Source organism: Cinclus cinclus, chromosome 14 (genome assembly GCF_963662255.1).
Source record: "Cinclus cinclus chromosome 14, bCinCin1.1, whole genome shotgun sequence".
Taxonomy (NCBI): domain Eukaryota; kingdom Metazoa; phylum Chordata; class Aves; order Passeriformes; family Cinclidae; genus Cinclus; species Cinclus cinclus.
The window spans coordinates 20,608,712-20,629,990 of record NC_085059.1 but is presented as its reverse complement, the minus strand read 5'-3'; the positions used below and the strand labels follow the sequence as shown (position 1 = coordinate 20,629,990).

Sequence of the window (21,279 nt, the reverse complement as noted above, 5' to 3'; positions counted from 1 at the left end):
CCCTGGCCCGGGGGGCTCAGGGTGCTCCAAGGGGCTCCCCTGGGGCAGGAGGCTTTGAAATCTCCCATTGCTGAGTGCAGACAGCTGTGCTGGGAGGGTTCCAGCAGGATGCCAAAGGAAAGGGAAGTGAAGTGGGGGAAACCGGGGAAATTCAACAGAAATAGCAAAAAAAAAAAAAAAAGGCAACAAAAAGCCAAGCAAATTGTGCAACAGACCTGATGGGGGATGAGTCGCTGGACGTAGAGGAGGTGGGCATAGGGCTGGATGGCGCAGAGAACATGGGCCAGGACGGTGACAGGGGTGACGTTGGGCTTGGATTCTGAGGGCTGCAAGACATAACCAGAGACTTTATCAACGTGCAACCACAGCAACAAACGGCACCGAGAGACACAGGGACGACAGCCCACGATAGCAGTGCCTTGGGAACAGCCCCAGCGTGAGACATGGCCACGAAATGAAGTGCCAAGGCCTTGGGAAGTGCTTCAAGGCTGGGCCTGCGTTTGTCTGGACAATGAGAGCTGGTTCCTCCAGTGAACCCCCAGCCCATTGCCCCGTCCATCACACCTGGCACCCCGTGTGCCCAGGGTCTGTGCTGGCAGCACGGCCACTTACCTGCCTCGTGCTTCCCCCAGAGCTGCCAGAAATATCTGCTGGTATTTCTGGACGTTAATGATGCCTCCACCCCCTCTGTCTGTCACTCGTGGTGCTCACACATTCAGTGTATAAAAACTGATTTTGTTTTCCATTTCTTACATCCCTTTTTCTCCTTGTGCTGATTCCTGAAGCCACAGCTCTCAACTGGAGCTGGATGGAGTTACTGAACTGGTAATTGAAGTTCTTGGGTCCTTCCAAACTGTTCAATTCAAGTAATTCTCAGTTTCACCAAAAAGCAATTATTGTACTAAAATACCAGTTTGATTCATTTACTGCTTCTCTGCTTAGCAACTCATTTGTATTCCCTATCCAATTCAGATTAGAGACTCCATTCCTGATAAAACACCAGAAATCCCTCTCCACACTCCAAATGCCTCTGTTAAAACAAGTTTTGTAAAAGCATCATGACTTATGTTTTGTCCTTGAGAGAGGGACAGTCCCTCTGATCACACAGGTCTGTGATGAGGTGGGGACAGGGCACAAGCCCCAGGATGTCCTTATCCCTCAGGGACTCCTGGGGTACAGGGGAGGGACTCAGGGAGTGGTGGCTCCAGAACACTGGAGAACCTCAGTCCTACAGGAGTTCAGACCAACGTTTAACCTTCCCCAGTGTCCTCTGCCTGCCACCACAGCAGATATTTATGACACAGATGCTTTCCCCTTGGAAACTGGACCATCTCTGCTTAAGGCCAAACTCTTGGCTTGACTCCTGGCAGAAGCTGTGTCACTGAAATCAACAGACACTGATTAATTCCCTCTGAAATTACAGGCAACACCTTTATTATGTCAGAAGATTACACACAAAGAGAAATGGGATACAGCAGTGAGTGCAGCATGACTTCACCAGAGGCTGGGCAACAGGGAATGCTGTCAGGCAGGCTATCAACCAGATCCTCAACACATTCTGCTAATAATCACCACTATTTAAAAACAATCCCTCAGTATTTCTATCACCAAAACTGTCCATCTTTTGAAAAGTGAGTTTTCCTTAGTCTTTACCAAACCTGACAGCCATTGGTACTTACCAGGTACTCCATCTAGTCCCACCCCAAACAGGAGGTGCTACCAAGGTCACCAAGTCATCCCAAACTGCCAAAATTACCCCTTTAAGCACCAGTTCTTTAAAAAAGATGGCCTAGCAATTCCTTTCTCCAAGAGACTGGCCAAGGTGGGACTTGGAAAGGCCATGAGCTGGTGACCAAAATGTGGCTGAGCCTGTCCAGCTCGGAGTGGCCACTGTGACATGGCACTAGTGTGCCAACATGGGATGGCCACTGTGCCTGCCACCAGCCCTGGTCCTCTCCACTGCACAAGGGAAGGAAAATCCAGTGGCACAGGCCTCCGGACTAGAAGTTGCTACTGCACTTTTTGAGATGAAATCATGGCAAAAGAATGCAGCTCTCGTTCCTCCTCAGGTTGCTCTGTCATCACTCCACTCACGACAGCAGGGAATGCAACCAGCAGGATTCTCAGAGTCATCAGGGAAAAAAGCCTGAGACCAAGAACCAGCACTTGGGCAAGCCTCTGCCTAAGAAGTTATCACTACTTGGGAGCAGGATTTTGGTGTCTTTGGATCCTTGTTGTCACAGACAGCACTGTGTGCCCATGCAGAAAACAGCTCACTGACACCAGCGTGTGCATTGGGGTGTGCAGAGCACCTGGTGCCCATCAGGAGCTCACAGAGGAGATGAACGTGGTCCTACAGTGACTGAGCTGCTCTCTGCCAGTCCTTCCAGAACATTTTCTCAAGAAGAACCCATGGACAGCTCAGGGCCCACCTGAGCTGCTCCCCAGCGCTGAAAGACCCTGGGGTATGATGGGTAGGAAGGGTTCACCTCCCTCCCATGAAATACAGGTACTTATTTCCAAGCTGCTGCTTGAGTATCACCTTCCTGAGCTTATGTGACTGCCAGCCCCAAGTGCTGCCTGGCTGGAGATGTCAGTGCTCATGAGGGAAGGGGCTATCCCGAGGTCTCCGGCGTTTTGGAAAACAGTTTTGTTGGAGGATCCAAATTCCTTTGTTTCTCACAAAAAGAGCAGAGGAGGTGAGAGGCTGGGGGGAAGTTCTGGCTGCCGCCTGCAGGCAGCAAATGTCAGCTGGACGGTTTTTTTCCTTCTTCTTACTCGGGAGGGCTTTGCGAGGGGCTCTTCCTGTTGGGTGCACAGTGGAAACAAAACAGAGAAAATTGCTAAGAACCAAAACCATCAGAAGCAGGAAACAAAGATATGGCTCAAATTAGAATCTTCCAAGGTGAGAATGGACCTTTCCCCTGCAGAAGCAGCTGGGGAAACTCCACGAGTCTGTAGCTCAAGGCATCCTGAGGCTCTTGCCCTTCCTGGTGTTCCGACTGTGATCCCAAGGGAGGGAGCCCTGCTGGGCATGGGCAGGACAAGGAGGGCACTGTGCCACAGGGCCACCTGCACCTTCCACTCCGTGTGTCCCTCCGGCAATCCCACTCTTCCAACAAACACAAACTTGGAAATGAATTTAGGAGCTAAATCCTCCTCCCTGCCTCCTGTACATGCTGCCTTTCCCATGCAGATGCTTTGTTTGCTGCCCAAACACGTGGGGGAAAAAAAGAAGAAAGTAACTCTTGTTTCAAGACTCTGCTGGAGTTGCTGGAGCTAAAACATTTCTTTTGTGATCTCTTCTCCTAACCTGCCTCTTTCATTCCTCTTCCTCCACCCAGCTGCCTCTGGCCCCCAGGGCATGTGCAGCTCTCAGAGCCCCTCTCAGCAGGTCTCCAGCCAACTTCTGCTGCTTTGTTCTCCTCCGGAGAGGACATCAGTTCCACTTCAAACATGTTTACAACTTGTTTATTTTTGTGGAACTCGGGGCTATTTCTGCCACAGAACATCTCACAGCTATGGATGGGCAGAGCCCACTGATGCATTCCAGCCCTTTCATGAAATCACCTCAAGAATAAACAACAATATTCCTGTTCTGACATGATCAGTACCTGACTGCAGTAAAATACATCAAGGACCACCAAGCCCTTTGCTCCCTGATCTATTCCTATAGAACAAAGCTGCAGAACATAAGGTTCTTCTCAAAGGTAACAAGAAAAAAGAAAATTACAGCTTTATGTAATGCCAGAGCACTTCAGCTCTGCTGAAACAAGGACAAGACTGCAGCTCACCAGCAGCCATGGCTCTGTTGCCTACATGAAATGGGAGGCAGCCTGGGTTTGGGAAGCTCATGGAGCTCAAGCAGCGCTGCAGGTCCTAGCAAAGCCTGGAGTGATGGATGGGCTCCAGAAGCAACTCTGGGAACTGGCAGCACCGCCCCAGACCTGACCACCAGCTTACAGGGTTCCAGCCTGGCAGGGCTCTTCCTGTGCTTGGTACTTTAATGCAAGAAAAATGATGTTAAACTCTTCTGCAGTGTTGCTGTCTCAGGAGTAAAGCTGCTGCACGCTCGTTTGGGTGGAAAGAATGACACATTTAAAGAAATAAGCAGCTAAAACGGCCTGTGGTCAGCATCACTTGACCAAACTGGTCCAAAAAATCTCAAATTCTTCAGTACAGACCTTCCCCACATCTCCATTTAGCAGTCCCCATCTCCATCAGCACAGAATTCAGGATCTTCCTTCCAACAACACGGACGTGTCCCTCTGTAATCCTGATGACACCAGCACATGGGCTTGTCTTGTCACTTTGCTGCTTGGCTGATTTCCCACGTGTGGGAATATCTCCCTGCTTTAGGCATTTCACAAAGCATCTAAAAGCTTTTCCGCTTGGACAAGAGAGAGCCTGGGATGAGTTCTGACTCTGGGGAGGAGAGCTGCAGCTGCTGTCCCACACTGCCATTTCCAGGTGCAGATGATGCTGGATGGTGCAGAGGGAGGAGATGACAGAGCTGCTATGGTACAGAATTGTGGCACGGAGCTCAGAGCCTGCTGCCAGTGCTGGAGAGAGCCAGGGAGAGAGCAGAGAGTCAGCAGTGGATGAGTTCTCAGCGTGAGCAAGAGCTGCAGGAAGGAAGCTGCAGGCCCAGCCTGGTGCCAGCACAGTGTCCTGGTGCCAATACAGGTGTCCTGGTGGCAACACAGATGTCCTGGTGCCAGCACAGGTGTCCTGGTGGCAGCATAGGTGTCCTGATAGCAGCACAGGTGTCCTGGTGCCAGGTGAGCTCCAGGTGATGGGAGCATCGTGACATCTTAACAAGGAATAGCATTTCAGTAAAAGCTGCACAGCTTGTTTGAAACAGAGAATTACCAGTATCACCAGCAAGCTGCAGACCCTCTCACGTGGTCCCAGCACTGGGACAGGCAGGGGGAGATGGGACAGCCACAGGTCCACATGAACCAGCCTGAACAGGACACAGAGCCACAGAATGGCCTGGGGCTGGAAGGGGCCTTAAAGCCCATCCAGGACTGGAAGGGACACCTCCCACTGCCCACCTCCCACTGTCCACCTCCCACTGTCCACTGCCCACCTCCCACTGCCCACCTCCCACTGCCCACCTCCCACTGTCCCAGGCTGCTCCAGCCCCAGTGTCCAACCCAGCCTTGGACACTTGCAGGGATCCAGGGGCAGCCACAGCTGCTCTGGGCACCCTGTGCCAGGGCCTCACATCCCCATAGGGAAGGATTTTTTTCCCAATACCTCACTCTACCTTTTGCTCATCAGCTGCATTTTCTGCTCCATCTGTACCCCCTCACTCTTCCTCTCTGCCCAAAAGGCTCTCAGCAGAATCAAAAATCAGGCTGGAGGGTTTTATGTTGAAGCCAGTGTTTTCAAACGGTGTTAAAGCACTTAATAGAAAAGTTGTGATGTGGCAGCAGGGAGCCAAAGTGGCAGTTTAGGAGGGAAGTGTTGGTAAATCAGGAGCCAGTGCCTTAGTCATGGCTTCTCCATCGTACCACAGCTTCTGACATGAGATAATGCTGCAAGGCTGGGTGCATTAGTCACCAACAATTTCTGTTTGCAATTAAGCAGAACTCAGCAGCCCTCCAGAAATCTCACTCCATTCTGGCATTCAATGCACTGCTATCTTACATCCCCCTGAAAAGAAAACTCTCCCATCTGCCACCCCAACAACCATATGGGATCCTTGGAAAATGAAGGAAATTAAAGTCCCTGTGGGATCACAGCTCCCAGCTCAGCTGTGGGGGGCTTGGGAGGATCAAATATTTGAGTTAAACACATCCTGTGCCCCGGGGCACTGCTGAGCAGCTAAACCTGAGCTCTGTGGCTGAGGGTGACCTCCTTTTGGGAGCTGGGAGCTGCAGGGAAGCTCAGGGATACAGAAGGATGCTGTCCTTGCTGCCAGCCACCACCACCTGCCCCGGGGGAGGACAGCCCTGACCCCTGCCCAAGGCTCCTGCCCAGCCCTGCAGCACCCACCCCGTGCTGCCCCACCACCCTGGAGCCTGGTTTTGGGTGCAAAGGGAGGACATTTGGTCCCGATTTCCCAGGCCAAGCCCTGCTCTGCTGCAGGGAGCCAGGAGGGACACCCAGGTGGCCCAAGGCAGGCGATGGGGGATCCTGCTCTGCCACCAAGGCAGAGGCACAGATGTGCCCAAGGAGGGCACAGATTTGGGATGGCAGCAGCAACTCCCCCCAGGAGCTGGCACTGCCAGCTCTCCAAAGGCAGGAGAGGTTCCTTTCACTTTTTAATCGGGTTCTGGAAACGACCAGAACAGTTATTCCCCGCTGCAAAAAATTCATTTCTGGACAAGGAATATTCCCCACATAACTTAATAGCAGGCCACTTCCAGGCTCAGATTCTAACAGGAAACAAAGACAGTTTTTTTGAGCCTCATTAGCACCACAGGCTCAAACTGTCATTTTTTGGTGTGTAAATCTCCTCCCTGCCAACACTGCCCACGGAGGGCACACACAGTGGGACAAACAATGGGGAGTACTTGGGCCAGAGAAGGTGATTTAGGAATAATGGATGAGTAAAGCCACTGCCTAATAGTTTTCTGCATTTTCTTGGTTTCCCTGATTTCGTTTTGTCCATTTGGCCTCGTGCTGCTTTGCTCTGCAGCGTTCTGCAAACACCAGTGAGGAGAGCTGATCAGAGCATTTCACTGCAAACCCCAAAGACCACAACACTGAAACAATCCAGCTCAATCATATATATCAAAAGAAACACCACGTTAGCTCTAAATTCTTTTTTATCGTTTTTCCCCTTAAGACCACCAAACTTTGTAATGACATGCTTGCCTCAGCAGCTCTAACCAGAACTCTCCTGCAGCCCCACATCCCCTCCCCATGCAGCCCAGCTGGGAGGTGTGAGCACCACAACCCTCCCAGTTTACTGGCCCAGCCTCAATTTCTCTCTCTACCATCAAGCTGGGCATGTAGCCTTGGAGAACTCTTCCCAGTGATCAAATACAGCAAAGATTAATACATTCAATTCACCTTTTTTTTCTGGTTGGGTATTTTTCCATTTCTTATTCCTTGTGCTTTCCCAAATTTCCCTGTGCCGTCCACCCAGCACCTCCAACCCGAGCAGGGGTTGGAAGGGACATTAAATCCCACCCAGTGTCACCCCTGCCATGGCAGGGACACCTCCCACTGTCCCAGGCTGCTCCAGCCCCAATATCCACCCTGGCCTTGGGCACTACCAGGGATCCAGGGGATTCACAGCTGCTCTGGGCACCCTGTGGTATGCTGAACACCCTGCCCACCCTCCCAGGGAAGGATTTCTTCCCAAAATCCCATCCATTCTTGCCCCATGGCAGTGGGAAGCCATTCCCACTCTCACTCTGGACCTTTGTCCAAATTTCTCCTCCAATTCTCCTTCAAACCCTGGAAGGGGCTCTGAGCTCTCCCATCCTGGCTCCAGTCCCCAGAGCATCTTTGTGGCAAAAGAGGGAATAAACTTCCCCTGCTCCTCAGCTGCCCGAGGTCTCCATAGGAGCCCTGGGAGCTGTCTGGAGCTGGGAGCCATTCCCACCCTGACCTCCCTTCCCTGTCCCACTGCCCTCCTCAGCACGGCACAGTCTGAAGCCACAGGGGTTTTCCTCAGCCCCACAGGTGACACAACCTGTTCTTCTTTCCCCAGCACTCATGTTTTCCCAAGTGCTGGTGCACACAACACCAGGAGATGGATCTGTGCTCCTTTCTCCCACCAGTTCCCTTCCCACTGCCCAGCCAGGACACGTTCCCTGCAGGATCCCACTCCCAGCCCAGGTCTGGGGCACGGTGCCAGGGTGTGGGGGCAGGCAGGAGCCTGGTGACAGCTCTGGTGCTGCTGACAATGTCCCAGCTTAGCACTGCCCTGTCACCAGTGTCTGCACAGCACCCGTGGGATTGGGTTACCCCCAGGTGAGGGGAAAGCAGCAGCCCTACAGCTCCAGCTAATTTAGGAGATTAATTAGGCACAAGGATCTCCTTTCAGAGGAGACACGATGTCTTTGTGAGCCAGCAGCCCTGTTCTCCTCAATCCCTTTGGGGAGCTGTCAGCCTTCTGCTGGGAAATGGGATTGGGGGTGGTCCCCATCTGCACCCTGCTCACGTCCCTTGTGCCACCCCAGCCCCTTCCAGCCCTGGCAGCTGGAGCTCTGGGATGCTTTCAGCACTCCCAGTGCTGTGTGGTGTGGCTGGAGCCCGGCACTGCCTCAAAAACACTCCCAGAGCCCTCAAAAGACTTTTCCAAAGGAGAGTCTGGGCTACATCCCTGGTTTTGAATTTGATCTCCCTGCAAAATGAGGAACCAAAGAATGCACTCGGCCATTTCTCTACTATATTTCACCTGAGGTGACATTTATAGGGGGCAGGAAGTCCTAATGTGCCATCATCCTGCTTTCAGCAGGCTCAATGAAAGGTTTGGCTGGGCTCACACTTGAGATTCTGCCCAAAGGAAATTCGGACATCAACTGCACAGGGCTGGGAGCCGAGCTGGACGTGGGGGCTGAGCAGGCTGGGGCAAGGAGAACACCCCGGGACCCCAAAATCAAAGGGGGGAAGGCAGGCAGGAGAGAAAAAAGAGAAAGAGAGGCCTGGATGATGATGCTGAGTGCCTGTGACTGCCCCAGGGAAGGCTTTGGTGAAGTATCTTTGATTCCTGCATCCATCCCCCCACAGTGACTGGGATGGATTTCAAATCCTGCTCCATTTGAAAGTAAAATTTCCATTAGCCAATATTTGTCTGAGGCAGTTTCTTTGAAGAAGATGCTGCTATGCAGCCATCTCCACACTAATTACAGGAATTGGGAAAGCAGTGGCGTGCAAGATCTCTTTTTTTTTTTTTCCAAAGGCTTTCCAGAAAGCTGCCTCTTAACCATCATATGTGGCTGAAGTTTAAGATGCTTTTTTAGGACTCTTGCAAGGAAATCTTAATTCAGCTTGCGAGAAGCACCATTGGATGCCCCCAGAGCATCACCCAAACAGAACAGAGCTCTCCAAAGGCAGAAACATCTGAGGGGCAGCACTGGGAAAAACTGGGGATGGTGGGAGTCAGGCTGCAGGAGCTTCTGAAGAGGCCATTCGTCTGTCCATCTGTCTGTCCATCTGTCTGTCCATCTGTCTGTCCATCTGCAGCCACTCACACACCCCCTGTGCCACCCAGAGGAGTGCAACATGGCCAGGGCAAGGCAGAGGATTCAGAGGCACCCCCAAGTCATTGCTGCTGGGGAAGGGCAAAGGGTGGGCTCGTGTTAGCAGAGGGGCTCCCAGCCTGGCAAATTACCTTTGTTTGAATGGATGAGCTGGGAGAAAACATTTTGATATGTGACCACTGGATCACATGGGGTTGGCCACAGGGCTGCAGATTATATTTATATTTATATTTATATTTATATTTATATTTATATTTATAGTTATATATTTATATATTATGTTATTTACATTTTATATTTCATTTTCAAGTTCAACGTGTGGAAGGTTTCTAGACCAAGGTCCAACAGAAAAGTGAAGGAGCTAAAGCTTTGCACAGTTGTTGTGCCAAACCCCAGGGCCCATGGAAAGCCCACAGAGCAGGAAAACAGACCCCACCTTTTCCTCCTGCCAGCCTGGAGCAGCACACACAGATGCTGGGGCACACAGGATCCCACTGCTGGGGGCTTCTCTTACCCAAACAGTCTGAAACATCCCACCTCAAGTGGAAATTCGTCCCCTCCCTCTGCCCTCCCCAAACCCTTGCAGCCCACAAGCATCATTCTTTTCCACACGTCTTAAAATACCTCCTGGAAGGATACAGATGCTTAGAAAATAAATCCTGGATTCTTTAAGCACAACAAGGGAAAGAATTCATAGAATCATTAAGGCTGGACTTTGATGACCTCCAAGATCATAAATTTCAACCTTCTACATGACATCTGTACATATACATGTATATATACATATACAGATATAAATTTAAAGATTATATAGCCATCAGCAACTAAGCCTCAAGTATATTTATCTGTGGAGTCTACTGAGTTTGCTGCCTGTGTTTTCCATGAGCCAGGTTTAAGAACATTTGCCAGAGCCCTGAATCACTCTGGTTTATGAAGCTTTCTCACCACAGGCATGATCTAGGACTCCCAAGCTAAAACTGCTCTAAAAGAAACAAACACACAGACATCCTCACAACAGTCTGCACCAAAAAAAAAAAATAAATAAGTCATAAGATAGTTTGAATGTTATGTCATCTGGAACCAGCCAAGCAGCAGACTGGGAATTTTAGGAGCTTTTCTCAAGTAAGATGACTGGGAGATAGGCGGGTTCTGTTCTGACCTGGCAGCAATCTCTGAGCACAAACCAACCCTGTCTGAGGCACAGAAGATGCAAACCCTGAGCAGCCACACGAGGAGGGATCGAGGCGAAGGGAAATAATCCCTGACCCTGCCTGGAAGGCAACACTTCAATCAGGAAAAGCCTGTCTTGGGCACCCAGGGCTGGGGCCACCCAGGGCACCTCTTGCACCAGCTCCAGCCATCCCATCCCATCCCATCCCATCCCATCCCATCCCATCCCATCCCATCCCATCCCATCCCATCCCATCCCATCCCATCCCATCCCATCCCATCCCATCCCATCCCATCCCATCCCATCCCACTCTACTGGAACCACAGATACTGGGTGTAAAACCCAGCCTAGGACCACAGCTGGGAACTGCTCTGCTCCTCTTAAAGAGAAATTTAGATGAAGCTGTTCTGGAGCTGCTCCAATTACAAGATTTTGCCTAATCCCCCAAAAATGCCATTTATTGTTTGGCAGCCCAAAGATCCGCCCCTCGGGGCTGGCCTTGGCCATCCAAACCCAGATTAGGCACAAAACCAGAGTTTTGGGGTCTGGGCTGAGCTTTGAGTGGCTGCAGGAGCAGGATGGAGGGAGATGCTTCCACCCAGCCCCAGTTTGCAGCTGGGACTCCCTGCGGTCACCCAAGGGTGCCCAGGAGTCATTCCCCCCAAGGAAGGGCAGCAGGGGACACAGCAGCAGGGGAGGGTCCCCAGGGAGCCCCAGCCCTGCTCTGCTGGCCCCAACACGCCTCTCCCAGCTCTTGGCTTGCTCCAGAGCCACAGTGGCTCCCGGCCAGGCAGCCACAATGCAGTGGAAGGAAGAAGCAGCAGCTTTGTTTTGCCCAAAGCCTCGCAATTAATCAAGTTCCTATTTCCTCGCAGTTCCACGTTCCCCACCCCAAATGCACCAGGCAGAGCGTCCGTGCCCAGCACAGGGTTTGCTTTGCAATTTCGCGTGAATAGAGAACCAGAAAATGAAATTCAAGTGAAATAGAAACGTCTTTGCTACAGTGAGAAGCACTCAGGGCCCTCCAGAGCAGGCTGGCAGCCCCATCCCTGCCAGCACCATCTCCTGGGACCCCTCCTGGGCACCAGCTCTCCATCCACACAGAATCCCAGAGTCATTTAGGCTGGAAATTACCTCCAAGAGCATCAAGCCCAAGCTGTGCCCAATCCCCACCTTGTCCCCAGCCCAGAGCTCTGAGTGCCACCTCCAGCCCTTCCTTGGGCACCTCCAGGGATGGGGATCCAAACCTCCCTGGGCAGCCCCTGCCAGTGCCTGACCACCCTTCCATGGATAAATTCCTCCTGATTTGGACCCCTCTGAGCCTAAGTCACTGTTTTTATAGTGACACGGAGCAAAACAAAGCACAGTGCATTTTCCTGGCCGTTTTCCAAATTAAAGTGGGGCTGAGCATCAGGGTGGGAGGAGAACGAGTGAGAATCCAGGTTCCTCAGGGACAGGAGCACTTGATTTATGACCAAATTTCTTAAACAGGAGTCCCAGAGATGCCATTTCACAGGGACATTCCCAAAGTGGCTGCCGGGAAGGCAGGAAGAGGGTGGGACCCACTCCTGTGCCTCTGCACCTCTAATTGCCATTATTCTTCAGCAATATAAACAACAGGAGCCACGGAGCAGAGAGCCATGAAAGCTCAGCAGAACAAGGGCCTGGGAGCACAGGGACAGGAACTGGAGGTCAGGCAGATGAAGGACTCATTTCTGGCTCACCCCAGCCCCTCTGGATGGGGACAGATGGGCAGGCACAGCACAGCAGGCACAGCCTGGGCTCTCCTGCAGCTCTGTCCAGCTCCCCAGCAGAGGAACCAGCAGCATTTAAAGGTCTGTTTGCTTCACATCACATGCTTTTGCTTTCATGTGTCCCAGATGATAATTGTCAAAGTTACCTGCATTTTTAAGAGACCATTTTAAAAAAATAAAAATCCTAACCTTTCCTGTTTGCTCCATTGCCCCATCCCTGGAAATGTCCAAGGCCAGACTGGACAGGGCTTGGAGCAGCCTGGGACATTGGAAGGTGTCCCTGTCCATGGGATGGAGGAGCTTGAAGGTCATTCCAAACCAAAGCAGTCTGTGGTTCCATGATTCTGGGATGCTGCACTTGGATTTGGGATGGTGAGGGCCTTCAGAGCAGAGCACAGGAATGGAGCAGTGGGAGGAAGGTGCAGCATCACCCCAGCCCCACAGCTCTGGTGTGCTGTCCCCCTGCCCCACAGTTCCCTCCCAGCCACTTGGAGAAGTCCCTGATGGAGAAAGTCATATTTGAAATTTCACTCATTTTCAGGCATGGAAAGAGAAATGTTCAGTTTTAACTGGGATGCCTAATGAAGATTTATTTATGTGGGAATAAGCACTCTTCCTTGGAGTAACTGGGTTATTTTTTCATGACCACTAGACCTTAGATCTGCTCCTCATTTCTTTCCATACCCACAGAGGGCAAGAAATAGCCATACTTGGTCAGTGAGAAAATGAAATTAAATGCAAATAGACATGTACTGACTAAATATGAGTTTCCCAAGGTTATTATTTCCCTAAATGCCAAGTCCCTGGGGTAGAGGAGGGGCAGCATCAGCCTGGGCCAGGGCTGGCAGTGTGGGGGCTCAGCCTGGCCCCATCCACCAATGCCCTGGGCCTGAGAGTGAGGATGGGCACCAGCACTGGGAACAGTGGCAGGCACCACGGGAAGGTGTTAAATTGCTTTTACCTCCTTGGCTGGAACCACCCAGTGTCACCCCTGCCATGGCAGGGACACCTCCCACTGTCCCAGGCTGCTCCAACCCCAATGTCCAACCTGGCCTTGGGCACTGCCAGGGATCCAGAGGCACCACAGCTGCTCTGGGCACCCTGTGCCAGGGCCTCACACCCTCACAATTCCTCCCCAGTATCCCAATTAACCCTCCCCTAGCAGTATGAAGCCATTCCCTCGTCTTTTCCCCTACCTCAGCTGAAGAACACATCTCTGCTAGGAACACAGGGCTTCATGCTTGGCTGTTTCCTAAGGAAGATGCTTTCTGCAGGGGCAGGATAAGGACACCCAACAGGATTCACAAATCAATAGGACACAGAAACCCAGCTCTGCTTTGGGCACAAATCCCTGCCCAGTGTTTGGTGGCCCTGGTCCCCGCTGCAGTGACAGCTCCTGGCACAGGACAGCAGTCCTGCTGACTCACCCAGTACAACTCCTGCCCAGAGCAGTTTTTCCATAAAAATAAACCCAGCCCCAATAAATAAATGCATTCCCATCGTAAAAGCCCGATTGGTGGCTGGGAAGGAAGAGCCTGAGCCCTGCAGCAAAGCAATTTCCCTCTGGATTGGAGACTCTGGATTGTGCTCCAGGGGAAGCATGTCAGAAGGAGCCCATTTGCCTGGGCAGGGGGACAGGGGGACCAAGGTGGAGGGACCCCAGCCCCAGCACAGCCACTGCTGTAGCAGAGGAAGAAGCGACGCTCGCTCACGAGGGGGATTTAGGAATTGGCACAGCTCCCAGCAGAGCAGACCTGGGGGATACAGGAGCATTTAGCAGGGAGCCAAGGGCTTTTGTAAACAGAAGCTCAAACAAACATCTCTCATTTCACAGATGGTGCTCACAATTTACAGCTGGCACATTTAAAGGCCACCTTGGACTCAGTGGCGCTCACGGCTGAAAATGGGACACAAGAAACTCCCCAGGCCTGCAGCCTCAACTTTGCACTCCAAGGAGCCTCCCTCTGCAATCCACAGGAGCTATTTCCACAGGAATAGCAGTAGGATTCCTTAGTAGGAATGAAGAACTTCAGAATGACACAACTCCTTTCCCTGCAGCTTTCCAGTTTGGGCCAGCACAGGCTCCTGGCTTGTAGGGGCTGCCAGGAGACAGCCCCTCCTGAACAACTCCCCAGCAGAACAGCCCTGCTCCACAGCTAAAAATTACACAAAACTGTGAAGAACACAAGAAAAAAAACCAATATCCTGAAGCAGAGCTCAAGGATATGTCTCACAGGAGCAGCAAAGGATTTGGCCGTGTTGGAAGGAGCCCAAACCCCAAGGCACCTCCAGAGCATCCCCATGGCCACAGATCCTAACTTGTGTAATTCCAGGGCAGCACCAGAACCCCTGGCACAGCAGCACCAGCTGCCCCAGCCCGGGGCAGAGTGCGTGGCTCTGCAAAGCCCACATTTCTCAGCTGCCTGGACAAACAGAAGTGTCTTTATGGGGACATTATTATTTGGGCAGCCCCGTGGAGCAGCAGGACACTGGCACCATTCACACACCCTGCCCCAGCCCAGCCTGCAGCCACGGGGCAGGGCTGGGGACAGACATGCTGCTGGCAGCACTCCTCACCCCCCTCATCCTCACTACTGCAAACCCAGTCCCACCGAGGGCAGAGCCCCACAGAGCTCTCACAAACACAGGCACAGCCCCTGCTCCTGGGCAAGCACAGGGTCTGACATCCATACACGCTTAGTCAGAATAAAATCAAGTTAGATGCTTCATTTTTCACTGAAAGATTGGATTAAAGATATTTGATTTAAATATTTGGGGTCACACCCTGTGGTATTAGCCCCCTTAGGATCCATATTTCAACCTTCAGCTCAACACAGACCAAAACCCCCTATGTTCCTGCACGTGCAGAAATTGTCTCATCATAACTGGACTTGTGGAAAAGCACCAAATGCCACCAGCACTGTCAGAGCCACGAGCTTCCTGTGCTGTCCTGCTCAGCCCTGTTTCACTCCCACAACTAAAGGCTCTGTAACTGGCACGAGCACCTGGTTCAGTGCCAGCCTGCTCACCTAATCCCTCGGGAACAGCACGATGCCTCCACTCACCAGAACCTCCCTCCCACAGCTTTAGCTGAGTTATTCTGCTGGATTCCTTTGTAACTTCCGCTAAGTAAGAAATCATTAAGAAGAGGCAACTCTTGGAATCTGAAAAACTGAATTTGGCAACCAGTCCTTGTAAAGTCCCAGCAAGACCCAGGTTCACAAACCTCATAAGACACACCATTTTTCTCCCCCTTGAAGGATAAACTAAAGCCATCCTGTTGGGGGAATGGGATGTGACTGACTCCAGAGCTTCAACCAGGAATGAGAGAGAGAAGCATTTTTAATCTGTATGTACCATATGCAAAGCACAGCCTTGATTTGGAGGTGCCCTACCTTTGGGTGGTCTGTCCTGCCCCCAGAGCTCTCCCCTGTGAGATGATCCCCAGGGAGCAGGCATGGCACAGGAGAGGGCTGCTGCAGCTCAGCGTTTAGTGGCAGGAGGAGGATGATGGAAGCAGAGCAGATGGTGAAGCTGGATGAAGCCTGTGTGTGTTCCACACTTACCTTCCTGTAAGAGCCCAGCAGGGCCTGGAGCCATCCCAAATGCTGGAGTGAAAGCTGCACCTCAAACCCCAAACCCAACCCAGCTGAAGCAACAGCATCACTGTGCCCAAGCACCCATCTCAGCTGAGCCACCACTGGCACCCAGCCACCCCAGGGCACGGGGATGCTCCAGGTGAGTGGGGACTGGGAGTGTGTGGGGCTGTGGGAGGGCTGGGAAGGATGATGGCCCTGCACTGGGAGATCCCTGGTGCTGGGAGAGGAGAACAACTTCACCAGTGGGGATGCACAGGAGGAATGGGCTTCATCTCCTGGGGAATGGGCTTCACCTCCTGGGGAATGGGCTTCATCTGTGGGGAATGGGCTTCATCTCCTGGGGAATGGGCTTCACCTCCTAGGGAATGGGCTTCACCTCCTGGGGAATGGGCTTCATCACTGGGGAATGGGCTTCATCTGTGGGGATCTGAGCAGATCTTCACATGCCAGGGATGGGAGCTGCTGTGGGAAAATGTTGTGGGCCTGGCAGGAAGGAAATTCCCCTGGAGGAGCCACCACCACGCGAGGGCTCCGCCACCACAAGTTCAGGGACTTCATAAATAACTTGGCCATCCCCAGGGAGGCATTGCTAAGGTCACTATTTTTTTCCCTTGAACTTTCCAGATGAAGGAAGCAATAGCAGAAGCAACAGCATAGATTTGGCCAGAGATCAACTGTACTGACAACAGTCACAGGATTGAGCTCAGAAGAAAAGTCCTTTGTGTGTGTTGGAGTTGTCACCAGATGGGCTGGGCAGCACTGGGAGCTCTGCTCAAAAATATTCCACATGGGCAAAAACCATGAGAGTGGAACTGATGGCAGATGTAACCCAGAGTAACTAACACCACTGCTTAGAGTTAAAAATGGAGGGCAAATGCTTGGTGCCCATTAAAAATTCAAATGATCAATGGTATTGTTCAGCAAACTGCTGAGGTGGAGAATAAGAAACAACTCTGATTAAAGATTAAGGATGGAGAGTCTATAAAATACTAATTACCATTGTACTTACAGGGAATTTGGCCTGTTGGGCTTAATTACTTCTAGTTCAAGATCACTGGAGTTCAGGCTGGGCTGGGGAGCACTGTTGGAGTTGAGGAAGCTGTTCACATTTGAAGAGATGACGGATTCTAGGCTGGAGTTGATGATGCTGTTCCTGTTCTCCTCTAAAAAAAACACCAAAACCCAAGAATCATCAGCTGCCACTGCAGACAAAGTGAGGAGCAAATGGCTGTGAAAGTACTGAGCTCTCCCAGGAAACCCTGAGCCAGTGCAAACAGGGACATCTCCCCAGAGGTGTTAGTTACAGACACATTCTACATTAAACCATAAGAAATACCAGGCACTCTTTGACTCTTCTGGGTGAAAGATGCAGATACATTCAAATGAACACCGTTTTTAGTAGGAAAATACACACTTTTTCTTAAGGTATTAATATTTTACATTCCTGAAGGCGTCCAAAATGCCACAATGTGAAAGAAATTGAAATGTAAGCTATGTACAGGAATGGATTTGTGTGACTGAAATCAGCCCCCAAGGGATAGAGTGTTGGGTGACAGAGTAGGATAAGACCTTAGATCAGGAACAGGGCAGATCATCCAGGTCAAATTGCTTCAGCCTCATATTTGACACCAGCTACTGCTTGTCTTTCCTAGCCACTTCTGAAGGGGGGAGAGGATGAGTCTCTGCTCCATTCTGGCTCAGCTCTTCCAAAATGCAGAGCAGCAGTGGAGCAGATTTTGCCTTTGGATCTGATGGAGAATGGGATGTGCTGGGCATGTCCCAGGGCTGGGGGAGTGCTGCTCACAGTCCAGGGCTTCTCAGAGATTCCCCTTTGCCTCCATCACATCTCTTGAGAGATGTCCCCATGGTTTGTGCAACTTCAGCAAGGGAGCACTGACAATATTGTGCATCTCAAGGAGCCACCACAGCATGGGCCCCTCCTCAGCTCTGCACAGGGTCACTGAAAATCCCATTTACTCATTTCCAGGAGATGCCTTTGCCACTGCAGCAGTAATTGCAGTTGTGAGAAGCAATTAGCAACACGGATGGCACGAGAGCAGCCCTGGGCAGAGAGTGGCTGCTTCTGGGATGCTGCTTTCCTGAAAGACAGGCACCAGATGGAAAACATGGAGTCCTACTTCCAGAATTCTTCTTTCCAAATTTATTTTTCCAGTGCACAATAACATGGTCAAACTACAACCCAAAAGCACGTAGTGATAGGGAATCCTTACTCTCAATTCCTTTAAATTTCACCTCTTTCTGAATGAGGAGAATGTGCAATATTAATCTGTATTCTGTGCATATCTAAAGGGGGTAAAAGAGTGCAAGAGGAACTCCTGGGTTGTGTGAAAGGTTAATCCTGAGCACACAGCAGAAAGGAACTGCCTGTAAAACAGCCTGGCACGAGTTGTCTTGGGGGGTTGGGGCAGCTCTGCCACCCCTGCAAAGGGAAATCAGCCAAAGGATTGTGGATGCCCAGAGCAGAGTCCAAGGCTCCTTGTCCTGCTCCTTCTCTGGAGCTGCTACATCTCCCAGTACCTGGACAGAATTAGCACCTGCAGGGCAGCAGGACAGGGCTTGGTTTAGCTCAGGTTGAGCTTATCTTCCAGAGATGAGCCAAGGATGTGTGATGGTGACACACACCAATGTGTTCCTGAAACTGGATTTCATTAATCTTCATCTTCACTGAGCCACCATAGGAACAAGCAGCATAGACATTTCTCTGTCCCCAGCTCTGTGAAAGTTCAACCCTCAGGGCTCAGAGGGCACCAGCACCTTGGGATGAAACAGATGATCCATGCAGAAGAGGGAGAAGTGAAGAAAAGCAGAGCACTGACCTCCACAAATACAGACAGGCAGGTGTGACAGCCAGCAGATGAAAAAAAAAAAAAAGAAATTAAGCTGTGTAAGGACCTAAAAACCCCAAATCCCTTTGTTTTTGCATCTGCCAGAGCAGGTTTCAGGCAGCCCATGAGAGGCCACCTGTACACAGCTGGCCAAGTCCAGGGACTGCCTGTGCTGAGCCCAGCCAGCCCCAAGGACCTGAGGAGCTGACCTGAGCCCCCAGATTGTGGACTGACACCACTTTATTATTTGCAAACATCTCCTGCCCAAGGCTGAAGGCTGGGAATAAGCTCCATAAGCTTGGAAGCTGAGCATGGATTGTGCCTCTAATCTCCAGAGCAGCCACATGCCAAGAGTGAGCTGGGAGTCCCCAGCAGCCACAGAACTGCAGGAGCCTCAGCTCAGGGGAAGGGAGATGAATGACAGAATCTGAAACTCCTGCTTTATTTTATTTCCTCCTTTTCAAAAGGCTGAAACTGTACTTTGCTTCATGTTTTTGAAAGTCCCATGTGAAAGATTCTTCGCTGGAAGATTTAATTTGGCTTTACAGCTGCAAGAGCAGAGCTGCCCATCAGCTCAAGAGCATTGCCAGCATGCAGAGAAAAGAAGAGCCTTTCACCCTTTACCCAAACTTTGTATCTCTAGTGGGAAGTCAGGCAGGCAGAGCCACGGGAGCCTCACCAGAGCCTTTTCTCCAGGAACACCGTGCTGGGGCAGGGCTCTGCCTGATAACTCATCCAGGGCTTTTTGGTGACAGTGACCCCAGGGACCAGAGAGAGGATGACAAAAGAACTGATAAGGAACAAAATGGTGTTTGCTGTGTTGGTGACACTTGTGTCACAAGAGCTACTCCCTGGGTCAGATGTGGATAAGAATGGAAATGTTTAACAACAAAATAATCACTATAATCATAGATTAATCACGATTATCTGATCTGCTCCCTGTGTGTTGAACATGATAATTTTTGACTTAGATACAGCTTAGTATGATGAATGCTTGTGAAAATGTTAGAAAAACATTGGTCTTTGATGAACAGATTTCAAGTGATGGAAAATTCACTGTCCCACTCCGCTTCTTTTTATGTCAAACTGCTCCCAGTCTTAAAAAATGTGCACCCTGCTCCCATTTAAAACATTTCTAGCTTCAGTTTCTGTGGTGCTCAACTGGGCCTGAGCTGCTGCCTAAGCCCTCGTCCTTCACCCTGACTTAAGAGCCTTGTTCTGTCTCCAGACCAGTAAGAAAGGAAAGGAAGAAGAAAAGAAGAAAGGAAACCTCACATATTTCTCGTCACGTGCAGCAGGAAAAGCAAATAAAACAGCAGTGGCTTCCCAAAGACACGGGAGGTTATAGACTGTCAGGAGGAGAAACAAGAAAATGTTGCTTCACATGGGAATAAATAAAAGCAGAAATAAAGAAACGAGTTCAGTTCCTCTCCCAGGCACAGGGAAGATGGCACACGGAGGCTCCAGCCTGGAGGCTGACAAGCCACTGCTCAGTTAGCAGCAAATAAATGACTGGGGCTGAAGGTTTTCAAAAGCAGTATTTGATATTTGAGGCTTCACCGAGAGTCGTCCCACACCATTTCCAGAGCACGCTCTGGGGCCACCACTGCTTCCTCAAACCCACGCGGATCTTTCTCAAAGGAGAGTGCCTGGTAATTAACAGTAACTTAATCAGACAAACCCACATGTTTTGAGAGTCAGCACGGTCCACAGCGACCACTCTGGGAGCTGGCTGCCCCCAGCCCTCCCCTGCCCCTTGTGCTTGTCCTGCTCACCAGGAGAACCTCCTGCGTTTTTACCAAACTGGGAGAGCTCCCTGCGTGCGGCTGCCTGGCTCCAGGAGCACATGGGCAGGAAGAAGCAGAGAGCTGGGAATTGGGTTTACTCTGTAACATGAAACAACAGCCTGAGCAGACACATTTCTGCCACCCCACGAGCAGGGCTGGGGCCTTGGCTCTTTCACCCAAATATCTGGAGCATCAATTAGTGACAGAAATGGAAAGATGAGCTCCAACATTTTTAAACTGCCACGGTACATAATCCTCAGGAAAATGCCGAACCTCCCGGCCGAGTTTTCCTGTCTGTAAAAGGCAAAGTGCCCGAGGGCATCCCAAAAGGGCCACGCTGCGGGGCCGCCGGTGGCCACCCTTGCCACAGGTGTGGCACCCATGCCCCGGCAGCTGATGGCAGCGATGACGGGGCCAGGAACATGAGAAGGGGACATGCAGGGGCCCGTCAGGTGGGGAGGGGACAGCAACACTTTATCCTGTGCTAAGGCAGCCTCATGCGGAGCCCCGGTTCAGGGCTCGGATGCCAACGCGACAGCAGAGGAAACCGAAGCCCGACCCCGTTAGGGAATCACCCCTCGCACTGCCAGCAGCAGAAGTGCAGGGGAAGGGCAGGGGAACCAAGGACAGCCCGGCGGGCATGGCTGGGGCACAGCTGGAGGCCTGGGAGGGACTCACGCTTCTCGCTGGGCTGGGCAGTGTGGAACAGGGTGAGCGGGCGCTCGCTGCACGACGGAGCCTTCGACTCCGTGCTCTTCTTGCGGGATAACAGCAGCTGCGAGTTCGGCGCCGGAGCCTCTGGCACCGTGTTAAATATCTGTTAAAAATAATAAACAACTTGTTCTCTGGCATCGCCCCGTGGAACGGGACAGCTGCCCACCTGCCTGCTCCACGGCGCAGCCTCTCCGGAAGACGTGCACTCCACGGGGCAATGGTTTGGGGGGCAGATTGTTAA

General features: G+C 51.5%; 1 protein-coding gene across 2 annotated transcripts in view; it reads right to left on the bottom strand.

Moving 5' to 3' along the window:
* The window catches only part of ARHGAP26 (Rho GTPase activating protein 26), a 104,354-nt gene that overhangs the window by 11,553 nt on the left and 71,522 nt on the right, over positions 1-21,279 (bottom strand). The window contains exons 19-21 of one of the 2 annotated variants that reach the window (XM_062501958.1): positions 21,003-21,141; positions 16,701-16,854; positions 216-326 (exon numbers count right to left, since the gene is read on the bottom strand). In XM_062501958.1, coding sequence (XP_062357942.1) covers positions 216-326; positions 16,701-16,854; positions 21,003-21,141 — 404 coding nt within the window. Of the gene's footprint in view, positions 1-215; positions 327-1,405; positions 2,806-16,700; positions 16,855-21,002; positions 21,142-21,279 lie in introns of those variants that run through there. The other variant, XM_062501959.1, reaches the window with a different exon arrangement.